At 37.1% G+C, this 18,985-nt stretch overlaps 1 protein-coding gene across 2 annotated transcripts in view; it reads left to right on the top strand.

Annotated features, from left to right (window-relative positions):
• LOC114240815 (EGFR adapter protein) overlaps positions 1-18,985 on the top strand; it is a 316,447-nt gene that overhangs the window by 196,279 nt on the left and 101,183 nt on the right. For both annotated transcript variants that reach the window (XM_089729671.1, XM_028171504.2), the window contains one exon: positions 11,526-11,612. In XM_089729671.1, the coding sequence (XP_089585797.1) occupies positions 11,526-11,612 (87 nt within the window). The remainder of the gene's footprint in view (positions 1-11,525; positions 11,613-18,985) is intronic.

Genomic DNA, 18,985 nt, shown 5'->3' with positions numbered 1-18,985 from the left:
GGACAAAAAGAAAAGTGCATGCATTCAATTCCGGGATGCGTTAAATTACAGAGCAGTCAAAGAATACTCGAGGACTCAAGATTGGAGGAGAAGTGTGTCGAGGGTTTGCCGGGCTCCGGGACCGGACGTGCGGATGTACGACGGAAACGGGAACTTCTTTGATTAAAACTTATGCAAATCTGAAGACGGGAGTCGAGTGGATTCGGCGACTTAACAAACGATAGTTGATCGCGGTCCAAGTTTGAGGAATTTAGCGATTTATTAAATTGATTTAGGCACTTATTATTCCTGTGCTGTTTCACGACAAAAAAGATAAAGATCTCATGGATCTTTTGGAACCTGTGGCTCTATGGAGGGGCTTCGGTTTTCTCTGTATTTTGCACCGTATTTATTATGAGGAGTGCTCTGAAGAATTCTTTAAAATTGTAATTTCCTTTTTACCTTCGTACTCATCGCTACCTTTCTCGTCGAACCCGTTGCTGGCGACAAAGAGCTCGGCGAGTAAATTACCCCACAGACACATCCCACTGAGCCTCTCGCCGAATCTTCTCAGTGGGTCGCGTTTCCGATCCAATGGTAGATTCTGCAATACACCGCTCTTGCTAGGGTTAGTGTTAGCAACGTCGTCAGGTTTGAGCCCGGTGAGCTCCCCTACTTGTTAGGGTTACGCTGAAATGGCCTCCCAAGGCTATCAGCTTAGGTAGGAAAAAAAAACTGCCGCCAGAGCCAAGTTTTTTATTTTTATTGCTTAGATGGGTGGACGAGCTCACAGCCCACCTGGTGTTAAGTGGTTACTGGAGCCCATAGACATCCACAACGTAAATGTGCCACCCACCTTGAGATATAAGTTCTAAGGTCTCAGTATAGTTACAACGGCTGCCCCATCCTTCAAACCGAAACGCATTACTGCTTCACGGCAGAAATAAGCAGGGCGGTGGTACCCACTCGTGCGGACTCACAAGAGGTCCTACCACCAGTAATTACGCAAATTATAATTTTGCGGGTTTGATTTCTATTACACGATGTTATTCCTTCACCGTGGAAGTCAAACGTGAACATTTGTTGAGTACGTATTTCATTAGAAAAATTGGTACCTGCCTGAGATCCGAACACCGGTGCATCGCTCTACACGAATGCATCGGACGTTTTATCCGTTAGGCCACGACGAAATCGAAGTTCCATACTATCGATTATATCTACTATATACTACTACGATTATCGATATACTTCACTCGAGTTTAAATTCTAAATTTTATTTAATTTGAAATAGAATTGTATATTATACGCGTTTTGGATTACACTATTATTTATTAAATTTTGGTGTCAGATCAGTTTCTACACATTGAACCATTAAACTAATGTAGTTTATGTTTTTTAAATTTAATTAGAGCAATATACACTGCGTAATATTTAAATGTTAAATTAGTGTAACTTCACGCTAGTTTACCTAGAAATTAGCTCAACATTATATTTAGTTTTTGAGAGGTTTTTCACGTTTAAAAAAAAATCATCTTATCGTATATGCAAATCTTAGTTGGAGACTAAATGACAGATCGCTTCCGCTCATCACATACGACAAGCACTTGAAAATATGGCAGTGCTAAGACTGCTAAGTGTTTGTGGGATTATAATTAAGTTTGGCTGTTCTGAATGACATTTCGTCCCCGCGGGCTTTATCTTACGATGTGTCGTACCAACCGGCGCACAATGTGTTCGCCTATCATACATATTAGATACTACATTATCATGTCATTCTAACTTGTAGACATTAGAGAGAACGGTAACGTTTTTTTTTTTAAATGTAATAGTTACAACTTTTTACGTTTATTGTTTTTAGCGAAGCCTTTAAGTGGTTATAGGCTCCAGCTATAAAAATCAGAAAAGTGAAATGTCAATAGTATTATACAACGGCTATCTCGCTCTTCAAATTGAAGCGCATGACAGAAATGGTCACCGGTGCAAGCTCACACTAAGCCCGATCACTTTTTTTCTTACCTAAGCTGAGTCTGAGCATTCAGAGGCTATGTCAGCGTAACCCTAACGTGTAGGTGGGTTCTCGGGGCTCAAACCAGGAGGCAATGCTAACACTGGCCCTAGCAAGAGCAGTGCTTCGCAGAATCTACCACCGGATCGGAAACAAGACCCACTGAGAAGATCCGGCGAGAAACTCAGTGGGCTATGGGTTAATTTACCCATCAAACCCGTCGTCGCAAGCGACGCTTCGCCGCTTTTTTTATTGTCATTTTATTGTAGACTTTACAAATACTTGACAGTTTTCGTGGTCAAGGACGATTAAGGTATAATTCAACGACATCTGAATATTGTGCTAATGCTACAACACGAGATAATACGGTACAAGTGTGCTTAAATAGATATTTAAATACATACTCTTCTATTATTTTTCCTTGTAATAAAAGCGAGAGTAAAACAATTATCTGAAGCGTGAGTACCATTGAAACACCAGATAAACCGTCAGTGTTTGTTTAGGACCCGACTTGTTATCACACGGAACCGGTACTTGGTGTTACACTACTGAACAACTTTCAAACTTCAGGACGCAAGGTCGTTTACCTGCCAAACGAATATAAGTCTTATGTCCGAGTGAATTAAACATAAATTTGGAAATACGCTATATAGCTCATACAGAAAGTTAGTAGCAATTTGTCCTGCGACTTGGATACTTTGATTCATATCTTTAGATAGTGTTTTGACACTTATGATAATTGATTCTGTATTTTGCGTTTAAGTACCTAGATTTTAATTTACAGCACTATTTAATGAAAGTTCTAATTTAAAGCATTTAGCATGCTTATTATAGTTTTGGAATGTTTGTGTTGTACACATTACAAATTAATTATATGTAACTAGCTGACCCGGCAGACTTCGTAGTGCCTCAATCGAAATAAAAGACACATCAAGGGGACACATCAAAGGAAAAACAAAATTGTTGGTTTTTATAATTCCGAGCTTTTTTATATTTTCTCACCTTTTAAACCTTCCCTGAACTTCCACGAATAATTCAAAACCAAAATTAGCCAAATCGGTCCAGCCGTTCTCGAGTTTTAGCGAGACTAACGAACAGCAATTCATTTTTATAGGTAACTAGTCAGGTCATAAGTATTGTCACACAGTAAAAACTTTTCTTTTAGAATGCTGGCCACAAAAAAGTTTATTGAATTCGAATTTCGAATTGTTCATGAAAATAAAAATGTATACTTTTAGAATTTTACTCATTTTTAAATATAGAGTGGACGCTTAAAGAAGACCGTGTTGCAGTTATTGCATTGCATCGTTGCGGTTACGCGCCAATTAAAATTTTTAACATACTGAATAATTTGAATATAACCAAAAGATTCGTTTATCGTACCATCAAACGATACAATGAAGAGTCTAGTGTAGATGAAAGGTCAAGAAGTGGTCGCCCTCGGTCTGTTAGGACTCCAGAAGTGATAAAAAATGTGAAGGCGCGAATTCAAAGAAATCCCAAACGTAAGCAGAAACTGTTGGCCCTTCAGATGGGGTTAAGCAGAACCACGGTGAAAAGGGTGTTAAATGAAGACTTAGGGCTTCGGGCATATCGAAGAAAAACAGTACATCGTTTGAATGCTCGTCTAATGGACCTCAGACTGAAGAGATGCCGCGCTTTGCTGAAGTGGTACGCGGGAAAAAATATCGGGAAAATCTTTTTTCGGATGAAAAAATTTTTACCGTAGAAGAGAGCTACAAAAAACAAAATGATAAGGTGTACGCACACAGTAGTGAAGAACCGAGCAACCGTATTCCGCGTGTCCAACGAGGTCATTTTCCATCCTCGCTCATGGTATGGTTGGGAGTTTCTTATTGGGGCTTAACAGAGGTACATTTTTGTGAGAAAGGTGTAAAAACGAATGCAGTTGTGTATCAAAATACAGTCCTGACGAACCTTGTGGAACCTGTTTCTCATACCATGTTCAATAACAGGCACTGGGTATTACAACAAGATTCGGCGCCAGCTCATAGAGCGAAGAGCACACAAGACTGGCTGGCGGCGCGTGAAATCGACTTCATCCGGCACGAAGACTGGCCCTCCTCCAGTCCAGATTTGTATCCGTTAGATTACAAGATATGGCAACACTTGGAGGAAAAGGCGTGCTCAAAGCCTCATCCCAATTTGGAGTCACTCAATACATCCTTGATTAAGGCAGCCGCCGATATTGACATGGACCTCGTTCGTGCTACGATAGACGACTGGCCGCGCAGATTGAAGGCCTGTATTCAAAATCACGGAGGTCATTTTGAATAAACTTTAGTGTCATAAGAATCTATGTTTTGTTAAGTTCATTTTGGTATATGAATGGTTACATAATGAATAAACTTGTTTCAATTATTTTACATTAAACATGTGACAGAATTTATGACCTGACTAGGTATATAATATAGAGATTACAAAGACACCAAAAAATAAATTTTTAGATGACCTACAAAATACGTAGCTGCAGATTTTAATCCCCGAAATCTTTTGCTCGAAACTATTTATTATGATTTATTTATTAACAAATAAACATTTATAAGCATCTCGTCTGAGTAATAAAGGTAAACAGATTAGTTCGCTTGGCCAAAAAAAATTTGTCCGGTCTCCAGATAACTAAGTAACAAACTGCCGAATAATTTGTCCTATACATAACTTGACTATATCTAGTTTGTAGTTCGGAATTTACTGAGAGTACTCAGAGACGGACTTAGGTAAAATAAATATTTATTTAATCTCAAATCGGACCAGGGCTAAGATCGTTGTCGCCTAAAGGATGTACGTTATTCTTGTATTGAGCGATAGGACTTTGCCAAGCTGAAAACCCCGCAATAGATATGTAATAAATTTAAGAGGATAGTATTTATAAGGCGCTCAAGAAATGCATACAAACGACTTCATGATGAAGACATCGTGTCCTGATAATGAAAATCTAAAAATACAGGGTATACTATCACACGTGGTAGCTATCCCATCTTTCTGTATAATTTGCAGTGCTACAGTCATGCATTCCTTAACAAGGGAGAATGTGTTGAAAAAGAGCATTCATGATGTGATGTATACAGGCATGCGAGATTCAGATAGTACATCAATCGTGAAGTCTGTGTTCGCGTCATTTCACGTCTCACGATCTTACTTCATTTCGGATCCTCCCGATCCTCTAACCGTGCTTTTAGGTACCTTAAGCACCGGTCACCGTTCTCGTCGAACCTGTCGCTTGCGACGAAGGGCTCGGCGAGTAAATTAACCCTCAGACACAACCCACTGACTTTCGTGCCGGATTTTCTCAGTAGGTCGCGTTTCCGTACCGGTGGTAGATTCTGCGAAGCACTGTTCTTGCTAGGGCTAGTGTTATCAATGTCCTCAAGTTAGAGTCCCGTGAGCTCATCTACTGGTTTGGTTGCGCTGGAATAACCCTCTAAGGCAACTCGTTTTGGGTAAAAAAAAAGAAGATATGCCCCACCTACTGTCTTCAATGCAACGCAGCGGTTCCCCCTTGACTCAAAAAAATGGGATCTTTGTTCCCTCTTCTTAGCTTATTTTTATCGTACAATAATAGATTTTGTCATCTAACATGACATATTAAAGTTTTATATGCATTTTTAAACTGAATATTGCGACTACCTCATTGAGACCCTGTAAACAAAATACGCTTATGTTTAGTGGGTTTGAAGTTTTCACTTCGTCCTCATTGTTACCGTTTTATTCGTGAATTTCAAATTCGAGACGTTCACTACAACTTTGTTTTATACTTATACATGGTACCTGTGTTTATTATCACCAGTATCAATATTTACTAAAAGGAATCCGATCATAATCACTGATACTTCAAGTTCGATAATTCCTTCGATTCCCAAGATACTTCGGTTAATTTATTTCAAGTAGTCATCGCAATTTTGTCTGTTGTTTTGTGACGCACAATTTTTGTGAGGGAATTTATTTTTATTTATTGCCGTTGTAGGCAGACGAGCATACGGCCCACTTGATGGTGAGTTCGGCGAGGGTGGCAAACACGCGGGATGAGATGTCCTACTTTTCTCCCGCGGTGCACAATGTACTATTTCTAGCCCACAGACATAGCCCATTGAGTTTCTCACCGGATCATCTCGGTGGGTTGCGTTTCCAATCCGGTGGTAGATTCTGCGAAGCACTGCTCCTGCTAGAGTTAGTGTTAGCAGCGTCGTCAGACTTGAGCCCGCGAGCTCACCTACTTGTTACGGTGGTTACCATCGCTCATGGACTTTAGCAATACCAGGGGCAGAGCCAAGCCGCTGCCTACCGCTTAATACTCTCCACAAGCCTCGTTTGAAGAAGGACATGTCATAGCGCTCGGGAAACACCGTGGAGGGGAGCTCATTCCATAGCCGGATGGTACGTGGCAAAAAAGATCTCTGGAAACGCACTGTGGATGACCGCAGTGGCTCCAGGTAGTATGGATGAACTCTACTCCGGTGGCGGGCGGTGCGATGGTAAAAACGAGTTTGTTCGTTTCCTTTGTTTTATTTTCAAATATAAACTATATAGCCCGAATTACAGTTCATTCAAAGCTGACGACCACTAGTAGTAGTGAAACAGTAACTTTTGTGACTTTATTATAGAACCAGCTTTTGCCCGCGACTTCGTCCGCGTGGAATAGTTACTATGGCATAACGCTAAATTTTATCCGCCTCTTCATTTACGTAGAAATAGAAAATATTTTTGAATAATAGAATGTTAAGGAGCTATTTAAGGTACCAAAATCACGCTTTTTAACCGACTTCAAAAGAGGAAGTTATCATTTCGAACATAATTTTTTATCTACGTATGTGCACCGATTTCTCGAGAATGGTTGAACCGATTCTAATAATTCTTTTTTCTTTTTTTTTGAGCCCATAGACATCTACAATGTAAATGCGCCACCCACCTTGAGATATAAGTTCTAAGGTTTCAAGTATAGTTACAATAGGTGCCCCACCCTTCAAACCGAAACACATTACTGCTTCAGGGCAGAAATAAGCAGGTTAGTGGTACCTACCCGCGCGGACTCACAAGAGGTCCTACCACCAGTAATTACGCAAATTATAACTTTGCGGGTTTGATTTTTATTACACGATGTTATTCCTTCACCGTGGAAGTCAATCGTGAACAATTGTCGAGTACGTATTTCATTACAAAAATTGGTATCCGCCTGAGGGTTCGAACATCGATGCATCGCCTCAACACGTATGCATCGGACGTCTTATCCTTTAGGCAACGACGACTTTCAAAAGATCTGATGATGAGATCTTGGAGAAATCCAGAAAAATCTATTGTTGTCAAAGCCTATCTTGAAGTGATTTGGGTGTTTCAATGTTGTAATGAATAACGTATTTATTTCGATAGGGATTAATATCATCTTTATAAAAACACCTTCACAAAAAATGGTTTTTTTTTAGAAAAAAATATGTTTAACTTATAAAACGTTATAGTGAGCAAATTTTAATATAATAGACATAATAATATGCTGTCGCGGTTTTTTTTTTAGATCTTTTAAAGGGGAGTAATTCTCTCATACATTACTTTAGCGAAATTTTAACCGTTTCCGCAGCGCACGCAGCGGAACCTCTCAAAAAGGGAAAAAAAACCCGATTTTGAAACATTCTTTATTGGTACTCCGCTTGTATTAGTCTTAGCGTGATTTTGTATAGTCTTCTTCGATAAATGATCTATCTAACACTGAAAGAACTTTTCAACTCGGACCAATAAGTTCCTGAGATTAGCACGTTCAAACAAACAAACTCTTCAGCTTTATAATATTAAAATAGTATAGATAAACGCTCAAGGATTTTTCTAATTTAGGTCAGATTCTTATGATCTATTTTCATTATTCGGTGTTGCTTAATTTATAACTTTTGTTAGAAAACTCCAGTTAACGGGTTGTTGAATAAAATTATTGCGCGATGTTCTTTAACTTTTTTTTTTGTGTAAGCTTATAACGAGGCAGATTATGAATTTGCGTTTAATAGAATAACTTTTCTCAACTTTTTCGGAACAAATGATCTTCCTTGTACTTTCCTGTCGAACATTTAATTTATTGTTGAGGAAACAGTAAAAAATAAATTGAACGAAATTAATCCTAAGATTTTAGATATCTTTTTTTATATTTTTTGTTTTGTTATTATAAATTCGAACGAGGAATTTAATTTTTTATTTATTTTATATCACGTTACAATAAATTTCATAGTGTTCGTTCAAAAATTGTGAGATTAATAATTGTTATGAAATGTATTTGGTAAACAAAACCAAAAATTATGAGAATAGCGACATCTGTAGCTCATTGTCGCAATCACTGCTTCTGCTTTAATAGGTCGAATTGGGAACGATTCGTTTTAGTTTTTACTCCCCTTGATAGATGGCGCTAGCTGTATCTCAATAAGTTTCTGTGTACGTTTCACAAAATGTTCTAACGATTTTCTTGTTCAAGTAAACAAACAATAGAAGTACTACAATTTGTATTAACAAAACAAAACAAACAAAATTTTAATTTTTCATCAGAAAAAAAAAAGAAAAGATTAAAAACATACTAAGCGGGATTCACTATGTACAGGATTATACCTACCGATACCGACATCCCGACATCCGATGATACCGACATCCGCTTTGAGACATGAAATCGAAGTCTCAATCCGTTTTGCCTAACGACCATCGACTGCTTCACAGCAGAAATAGGCGGGATAAATCTAATTTTTAAGCTGGTCTAACTTGGAATCAAGGTTAGACGCCTAGGACAATATCAAGATGGGTAATATCTATGGGCTCCACCAACTATGCTCAATACGAAGGCGAGGCCTCGAATAAATTAGCCAACTCTTTTATTGAATTCTCAACATAACTGAGAAATTTACGAACGAACGTATTCATTACGTGGGCAGTTACTTAGCAGATGTCCATCATATGTATATTCGAGATTAAAAACGAAATGACAGTCGTAAATCGTGAAACATTAAACATTTTCATTCCCTACGAAGGGAGCACGATGGTTGTACAAGCGTAAGGACGTGTTTTAATGTATTTAAATTAAATAATTAATTTAAGACACAATTAAAAGTACCTTTACGATTTGATTTTAAGTTTTTTTTTTATAAGTGGAGGAGCTCACATCCCACCTGCTGTTAAGTGGTTACTGGAGCCTATAGACAACTACAATGCCGCCACTTTACTGGTGGTAGGACCTCTTGTGAGTCCACCCGGGTAGGTACCACCACCCTGCCTTTTTCTGCAGTAAAGCAGTAATGCGTTTCGGTTTCAAGGATGGGGCAGCCTTAGAACTTATATCTCAAGGTGGGTGGCGCATTTACATTGTAGATATCTAATGGCTCCAGTAACCACTTAATTCCAGGTGGGCTGTGAGCTCGTCCACTCATCTAAGCAATAAAAAAAAATACCTTGAGACATGAGTTCTAAGGTCTCAGTATAATTTATACCCTTCAAACCGAAACACATTACTGCTTCACGGCTGAAACAGGCAGGGTGGTAGTACCTACCCGTGCGGACTCACAAGAGCTCCTACCACCAGTAAAGTTAGGTATAAGTAAACTAAGTTAAGTGACGATTGACTGTATATTCTTTGGAATCCGTGAAGAATAAACCTGTCCCCTTTCTTAATAGCATAATATTCTTTTTAAGGTAACAATAAAGATTTAAGTATTATTATTTGGTGAGGGAGGGAGAATGAATGATACTGTAGACAGAAACCGTATCATTCGTACAGTGACGTCAACGTACAAAACTGATACACAGAACTACGATGCGGGAAAGAGAGAGAGAGAACGTCTCGAATCCAAAAATTAACAAGCTCTCACAGCTTTATGAGTCGATTTAAATGTTATCTTTAGTTCATTTTGCTTCATCTATTTCATCATTTGCTATCATTTGCATTTTGCATATTGCTACTGTGGCGCACCTTTTTCCCATACAAAGTTTAGCAACGTCTAAAAACGTCCCGCCATAATAATATACGTACATCTTATGATGATTTTTTTTAGGGAACGCGGCGGTGTAGTCTATGAAAATCGAATGAGTTGCGGCGCTAATTAGATGCGCCATAGGAATTTGCTCATACAATAGACGTCCAAAGAAGTACCGACAAAATTAATATGATAATCTAGAGGCCATTATATGACGTTACGCCATTTCATATTTTAAAAACACGATGTTATAAGACATTGCTCACGCGAACGTGTTAAGTTCACAAAAATTGTTTTCAACATAATATCGACGGCACACGATACAAACAAAATTTAAACTGTCCAATAAATGTAATGAATATTGTGATCGCAGCCTAATTTGGATTCCTCATGCTTCAATAATGAGGAACCCCACAGAATTTATGGGGAACATACCTAAAGGGTCGGACCCCCGTTCAATCATGTTCATTGTCCAATAATTGCTTTAATCTTAATTAGGTGGAAGTGTATTATATTGTGTGTGTGTGTCGGAACACGTGATATTTTTCACATCACGGAATCCGGATGACTAATTTGTTGCAATTGAAAATTTATATTACCAAAATTTTTACAAAAAAGAAATCCGACTAAATAAAACTTAATCAAAATTAATTTAAATCAAATAAAGTTTTATGAATTGTTCTCTAAATGCTTGTGTCTAAATGCTTTTAGGACCCTCAAGCACCGGTCACCGTGCTCGTCGAACCATATCTATTATTACGACGAAGAGTTCGGCGAGCGAATTAACCCGTAGACACAGCCCACTGAGTTTCTCACCGGATCTTCTCAGTGGGTCGCGAATCCGATCCGGTGATAGATTTTGCGAAGCACTGTTCTTACTAGGGCTAGTGTAAGTCAATTCTCTCAGGTTGAGACCGTGAGCTCACCTACCCATCCGGGCGTAGCCGAAATTACCCGTCAGGATAACAGCGAATAGGTATAAAAAAAAAACAATTGCTTTATTTCTATTTTACTGTAGTTCTTTTATACTTAAGTATTTAATTTCATAATATATCATTTTATTATTTTACAATTGTTCTTAGTTTAAATTCAAGATGTCAATTATTGCCCTGTACCAATAATTGAGATGATATATATCACGTGATTTCTTGTTAGCTTGTGAGCTAATGATCATTTTATTGATACAACTAAATAGCAGAACATCCAAGTAGCAGACGCCAGCTTCGTTGCAGAAATAGGCTAATAAGTTGTGTAATCATAAATACTGCCACAGAACGCGTGTACATCGTTAAACAATTACAATAAATATTTAAACGGACTAGCGTTAACTAATCTCGGAGGAAGAAAAAAAACATACAGTCGATTTGAGAACCTCCTCCTCTTTTGAAGTCGGTTAAAATTGAGACTTTGTAATTAAAAAATGGCAAAATATAATATACAGTTTACGTTTGAGGGCTTAGATTTCTTCGTCAGAGAAATCAATAGGGGACCTCGTGTTTCTGGAAAAAGAAGGGTGCTTGATTGTAAAATATTACAAGTACAGTTTTTTCTTGGTTTTATTTATTAAACTGTTTTTTTTGTTTTGTTGACAGTACCTGGGCTCTTTCCTGGTGGCAGGCGGCGAGCACCCGCAGACCAAGCGAAGCGAAGCCGTCACTCAGCAACTCCAGCTCATGAAGGTATAAAGAATAGTCAATCGAGACAATAACCAAAAAACCTGCCGTTCAAAAGCTACTCACAATCGCTTAAATTAAGTTGAAAAGATCAAAAATGTTGTTGATTTAGATTTAAGCCCGGTGGTAGGAACTCTTGTGAGTCCGCGCGGGTAGGTACCACCACCCTGCCTATTTCTGCCGTGAAGCAGTAATTCGTTTTGGTTTGAAGGGTGGGGCAGCCGTTGTAGTACTTGAGACTTTAGAACTTATCTCAAGGTGGGTGGCGCATTTACGTCGTGGATGTCTACGGGCTCCAGTAACCACTTAACATCAGGTGGGCCGTATGCTCGTGTGCCTACAAAGGCAATTAAAAAAAAGAGCTTTGTGGCATGAATAACGCAGGATCGTATATCGATACTCGCAGTTGCAAGCCCACAATTCACTTCTTCACTCGAACACTAATAATAAAATGTAATTCAGCTTAACGAATATGCGAAAAAAAAAAATTCTCATGTTTTTTTTTTTTTTTTTTTTTTTTTTTTTTTTTTTTTTTTTTTTTTTTTTTATTGCTTAGATGGGTGGACGAGCTCACAGCCCACCTGGTGTTAAGTGGTTACTGGGGCCCATAGACATCCACAACGTAAATGCGCCACCCACCTTGAGATACAAGTTCTAAGGTCTCAAGTATAGTTACAACGGCTGCCCCACCCTTCAAACCGAAACGCATTACTGCTTCACGGCAGAAATAGGCAGGGCGGTGGTACCCACCCGCGCGGACTCACAAGAGGTCCTACCACCAGTAATTACGCAAATTATAATTTTGCGGGTTTCATTTTTATTACACGATGTTATTCCTTCACCGTGGAAGTCAATCGTCAACATTTACAATGTACATGTAACAAATTTCGAATACATGGATTATCTTAACGTAAAAGCTGACGTTTTAGGTAATTACAAACTATGCTTAACCCTTCGTCTCCGACCTACATGTCTGAGCCTTTGACCAAGCTCAACTCTCAAGGGACCATTTACTCGTTCCTCAAAACAAATGTGGGGCGACCCACAAAACGTTAGGAACCTACAAGTCGTCTCAGATATATACATAATAATAATAATATGTAATATAAATAGGCAAGGGTAAAACAGTGACATACAATTTTCATCTTCTCTGTTTGTCATTCGTTATTTATAAGCAACTAATGGATAGCTTTAGTTATATTGAATATTGAATATCTATATATCTAAAAATGAATTGCTGTTCGTTAGTTTCGCTAAAACTCGAGAACGGATGAAGCGATTTAGCTAATTTTGGTCTTGAATTATTTGTGGAAGTCCAGGGAAGGCTTAAAAGGTAGATAAATATGAAAATGCTCGGAATTAAATAAAAATAACAATTTTGTTTTTCCCGTTGATGTGTCTCCCGTCGGACGGATTACTTTTGTTTGTTTTATTTTATACAAAAGTTTAGGTATTTTATTTATCGATTGAGGCACTACGAAAGCGATTTGATATCGAGCGTGCCGCAGATCAAAAGAGTGTGTATACACACCTACCCGCATTATTTATTATTACCATTTACATATCGACGATTGAAAGGCAAACGTGACTAAGCGACAATAACTGCTTTGTACATAAATGATAGGCAATAACCGTATTCGATGCGCAAAAAATATATATTTGTAGGTCTATTAAATTCATTTCAATCCTACAGCTACTAGCTAGATTCTACTACAGCTAGATTCGTTAAAATAAATTTTATTTTCAGGTATTTCCACTTTAAATTAGTCTACTGTAAAGTTCACGCATTGTCGCTTAGTTACGTTTGCCTTTCAAGCGTCGATATACATATTTTAAAGATATATTAGGGAATTAATAGGCTAAATGTCAAAATGGTATCGTAAGTAAAGAACTTAAGGTAGAGTCTCCCTTTTGCATATTATGTATTTACCTTGGTGTTGCTTTCACATCTTCAACGTATGCAAACGGTAAGGAATAAATCGATAAGTTTATAAACGAAACTCATTATGAAATAATGAAAATATTTGTTATTACACATTTGCGATATTAGATTTCTGTAGATAAAGGAATTGAGATGTTTATTCGTTAGCCATTCTCTCTTAGCCGTAAATCGGAATTTGCGGAAGACAGAACGATCACAATATTTATGCAGAGGCACGAAATATGTTCGTTATGGATCCCAAAGAATTGGTGTGTGATTCTCTCCAAAAGTATTTGATTAAGAGAGATTTGAAGAGATTAAGATTTGATTAAGATTAGCTCTCGCAGAGCCACGAGTCGCAGGCTATTTGGCTGTCACAAATTTCTATTTCGCTTTTTTTATATTTTATGAAGTGAAACTTCTTTAGGCGCATTGAGAGTAAAATTTAACTCGTGACAGATTAGTTACGTCTAGAGAGAAAAGATACAATTTAGGACGAACGAGAGTGAGAAAATAAACAGAGCGTCTCGCGAACCACTCGACCTGAGAGAGAGGGAGAGAGCGAGCTAGGTCGTTTGTCTTTAACACATTCTGTTTACGGGCGTCAGCCACTAGATGGCTTGTTATTAGTTTCTCATTGCTCCTATAGATGGCAGTAACATATTGACTAGCTTATAATTTATTTTTATTAAAGGATATATATATTTTTTTTAAATATAATTTAAAATATATATATGTGGTGAAGAGATCGGCTCTCTTATACACAGCATTCTCTATTACAAGAGAACATATTGATTTAAGGATGAAAAATGAAGAAAACTACAATACTACTAATAATTAACTAACTACTACTAATACTACTAATTTTTTTTACACCTTTCGGTAACTTGGTTGTTGGACGCTCTAGTGTTTAACACTGAATGTAATTTATAGAAATTAGAACGTGAATGCTACTCCACAACCCATCTCGAGACATGAAATCGAAGTCCTAATTGTATTATATTACAGATAGGACATTTGGGACCCTTCAAACTGCACTGCTTCACGGCGGATACGCAAGACTATAGTACTTATCCGTACGAGACAGGTACTCCTACAAAGTAATTGCGACAATATCCTCAGAAATATCTACTTATTTAAAAACAAAAAAAATCGGTTAAAATACACTATTCGCTCTGCCATGACTTATATTTCTGAAAGCACCCCATTTCTTCTTTGTTTGTTGAAATAAAAGTAATAAGTGCGCACACTAGGCGGTTTGAAAATCCGTGAAATGGGTACCGATCCAGACAAAGCTGGAAGCCCTACAACAAAAGTACACTTGAGAACGAATTTATGATTGTCATTGTTTTTCGATTTATCGGATTTTTTGAAATACATTATTATGGAACCAAGAATAATAGTGCTGTTCAAAATGTCGAGAAGATTTTATTAAGTACCTCTGATTCGTCTAATTCACTGCAAATAAAAGACATCCATTGCATTTATTCATTTGAAAATTCAAAATTATTTTTCTTTCTGAGCAGTAATTTTTGGAACGAAGTTCCTTATGGGACGATGCGGAGGGGTACACTAATCGGGAAAAAACGTCCGTAATGTAAGATTTTTTATTAGTAATGCACACAGTGTACGACTTGACTTTGTAATAACGTACAAATTAGTAATGCACACAGTGTACGAGTTAACTTTGTAATAACGTACATAAAAATAACATATTTTTTTATCATGCATTGACTACGATCTCAGAGCGTTCGTTTGCGCAATACACTAAATCTTATGCAAACAGCCGTGAATGAAGTGTACCACAATAAGTTCGCGCGTTAACGAATGACCGTGGTTTTTTGCGAAACCTCCAGTTTTATTTTCTTTATACCTCGAATAGAACTTAAAATTAATATTTTTATAATAAGGAACTTCGTTCCTATCCGGTGTCCCACGACACCACACACATCTTTTTATATTATGGCATCTATAGATAATAATCTAATTTTAGGTAAGGCGTAGACTGCTTTGGTTAGAGAACGAAAAATAAACATATCTATAAACATAAATCGTTGTCTGTATATCTTGCCATGTAAATTGTAATAGTATTGTAATATACGTATGAATTTTGTTTTTTTTAAATACTTTGTATTATGTTCGTGACTGTACCATCGGACCCCTTCGTCGCGGTTGGCTTTTGCGCAGTCCTTTTCACAATTGTACGCACTAGTATAGTACTTTCTATTTGTCCCACACCCCTATCGCTATGTCCTTGGACCTGTATTCCGTTTACGCAGAGATAGTTTTTTTTTTTAATTAAATAATTACTGGTCGTATGACCTCTTGTGAGTCCGCGCGGTTAGGTACCACCACCCCAAGGGTGGGGCAGCCGTCGTAACTATACTTGAGACCTAAGAATTCATATCTCAAGGTGGGTGGCGCATTTACGTTGTAGATATCTATGGGCTCCAGTAACCACTTAACACCAGGTGGCCTGTGAGCTCGTCCACCCATCTAAGCATTAAAAAAAAGAAAAAAAAAGGCTGAGTATATCTGATTGGGTGGAATTTTAAACCCTCTTATCGCGGCCGCTTCTAATTACAAATCTGACCCAGACGACGGGGAAAAGCGAAGCTGTCGTCTTCCAAAACAAATCTAATCGAATCTTCTGGATCCAGTCTCGATGCTTTTATACTATCCAACCACCGGTCACCGTTCTCCTCCAATACGACGAACATTGCACAATATGCATTGACTTGTAATAAAGTAAAATTAACTTATGTCAGTTAGCACGCGAGTTGTTCCAAGAAATTGATGTGTCTCATACAAATACCGATATTAGCAATGAAGTGTGACCACGATTCGCTAATCTTTGCTTTAAATCTATCTAGAAATTAGGTAAATCATATAAATATAAAATAGCACTATTATGAATTAAACAGCTTTCAATTATTTAATATTTCTGAATTTGAAGTAATCTTCTTCTTCTTTCTTATTCGTCCCTTCATTGCTGAAGGTCATGTTTAGCTTGAAGTGTTGATCACTCGATGCACTATGCTTCTTGCTTGCTTGTTTCACCACGCCTTCCTGTTCATGAAGAAATAATAATAAATAATCAATTCATGAAGTAATCTTAAACCTTAATTATTTCTGAAATTAGTTTCACTTTCTCAATCCATAAATATACGAGCATGTGGCTCAAACAAGCTGGTACAATCCTTTATAACAGAATTTAGTATGTTTTGTAAAATGAAATATAAGTATAGTATTCTTCAATTTTTTTAAATCGGCATTTGTGTTTTTTATATCACCGTAAGAGCCTGTCATACATTAGTGGGCGTTTGTGGGTTGAAAGATAATTAGATAAGTGCTGCAATGTTTTTTATAATAAATCTGTGCTGATTTTGTGAAAGTCCTTATAGAAAAAGTAATACTTACGCACTTATGATAGATCGAATAAATTGATACAGCAGCACCTGTTGTAAACTGTTGTACTATTGACACTACATAACCTCTAATCAGTTCAATAGATATCTGTTTAGTTATTAGAATCTCTAATTTTTTTCAAAGCTTGAAGCATTTGTCTCTGAACGGTCGCTTCGATTCACTTAAGCGCAAAAATGTAACATAAAAAAGGCGTTAACTCTTTGGCAATTACCATAAAAAGTTCCCAGTTTTAATCTACAGATTATCAGAACATTTATTTAATTGAGTAGGGTTGAAGCGATAGCCCTTAACGGGAAAAAACACCGCTGGGGGCTACATTGAGATTAATTCCACGGGCCGTTGTTAGCGGACAACACAGACAAGCAAAAGAAAAATGACAGTAGGACTTTGTGCATATGCAGATATTAGTTCTGTTTACGGATAGAAGCCTCAATGCTAATTTTGTATGATTTTATTATTTTAAACTGAATTCTAATTCACATATGACGCGTGATATATTTCGAAAGTAATATATTAAGCCAATTAAGTGAGAATAAAAATTGAGATTCACAATTATTAGTTACTAGCTTTTGCCCGCGACTCGAATAGTTACTTTGGCATAACGCTAAATTTAACCCCCTTTTCATTTACGTAGAAAGTGAAGATATTTTGAAACAATATTGGTGCTCCACTTTTATCGGTCTTACTACGATGCTATGCAGCCTATAGCCTTCCTCAATAAATAGGCTATCTAACACTGAAAGAATTTTTCAAATCAGACCAGTAGTTCCTGAGATTAGCGCGTTCAAACAAACAAACCCTTCAGCTTTATAATATTAGTTATAAATAGTAAATCCTTCATAACAATCAAAATGAGTACTATTATGTTACAACTAAGAGTTTCAAAGGAAAACAACATAGACAACAGTTTAATGGTATAGCTATTTTTCTAACCAAACTTTTTTATTTAATATCCTAAACTAAAATCACAGACGATCGTAACTGAAGAATCAAAAGTCAAGAAAATTCTAATCTAGATCGGCAATAAGCCGGCTACGTTCAGACGATACGGACGTATCCTAGACCAACCCGAGGCCATCCAATCTAGGCGATCGTTCCCGCAGGAACCATCCGACCGTTATGTAACGTCCACAGACTGAGCAGCCAGGATTATACGATGGAAACACTCCTCTTCCACACTACGGCTTTAGAAGTATAAAGCCATAATAACATTTTCCCATTGATTTTGATTTCTCAAGAAAAGGTAGGACATTGGAAAAATTAACTCGTATATGATTTGTGAAGGGTTATGATTCGAAAATCATGAACTGAGAGAAAGTATATAATAACTAAATTAAAGAATAAATAGTTGTACACAATAAATTAGTAATAAAATAATTTGGTGCATTTATTGACGACGCTACCGCGATGTTAAAGTTCTTATTCATGTTATCATTAAATTTGTTAATTAATTTCAGCGTATTTTTTTAGTGAATTTTTATTTAATAATTAATTTGAAAACCATTCGAATGTATCAAAAAACAAAAGAAGTTTCAAGTATGTTTGTAACAACATTAATAGTTTAATTCACATATTTTTTTCTTCTTTTTTCCTACCTATTTGCTCTAAGGGGTTGTTCCGGCTTCGCATAGACGCTTATTGGTGAATTCACGGGCTCATCTTGAGATAATTTGTTAAGACTAGCCCTAGCAAGAGCAGTGCTTTGCAGAATCTACCATCGGATCGGAATCGCGACTTAATGAGATCCGGCGAAAAACACAGTGGCCTGGGTCTATGGAGATTACAAGATTGTTGAGTCGTAGACATATCTAGAACCACCTAGAAGTGATCCAAATCTCAATTTAGTTTAATTTTTTTTCACAATATCTTATATTTCAAACTCTTTTACCGCTTCAATTGTTAAGTTACGTACGATGTAATTATAAATTATTTAAACGCGAATTAACCATAAGTTAGGAAATTAAAAAAAGTATTGAATTTAAAATACGGTATCATCTCACGTTTTTTCTTTCCTATAAATTAATCAATA

The sequence above is a fragment of the Bombyx mandarina genome, chromosome 09, assembly GCF_030267445.1.
Source record: "Bombyx mandarina strain Sakado chromosome 09, ASM3026744v2".
NCBI lineage: Eukaryota > Metazoa > Arthropoda > Insecta > Lepidoptera > Bombycidae > Bombyx > Bombyx mandarina.
Note: the sequence above shows the minus strand (reverse complement) of the source record. Positions and strands in the feature narration are given on the sequence as shown.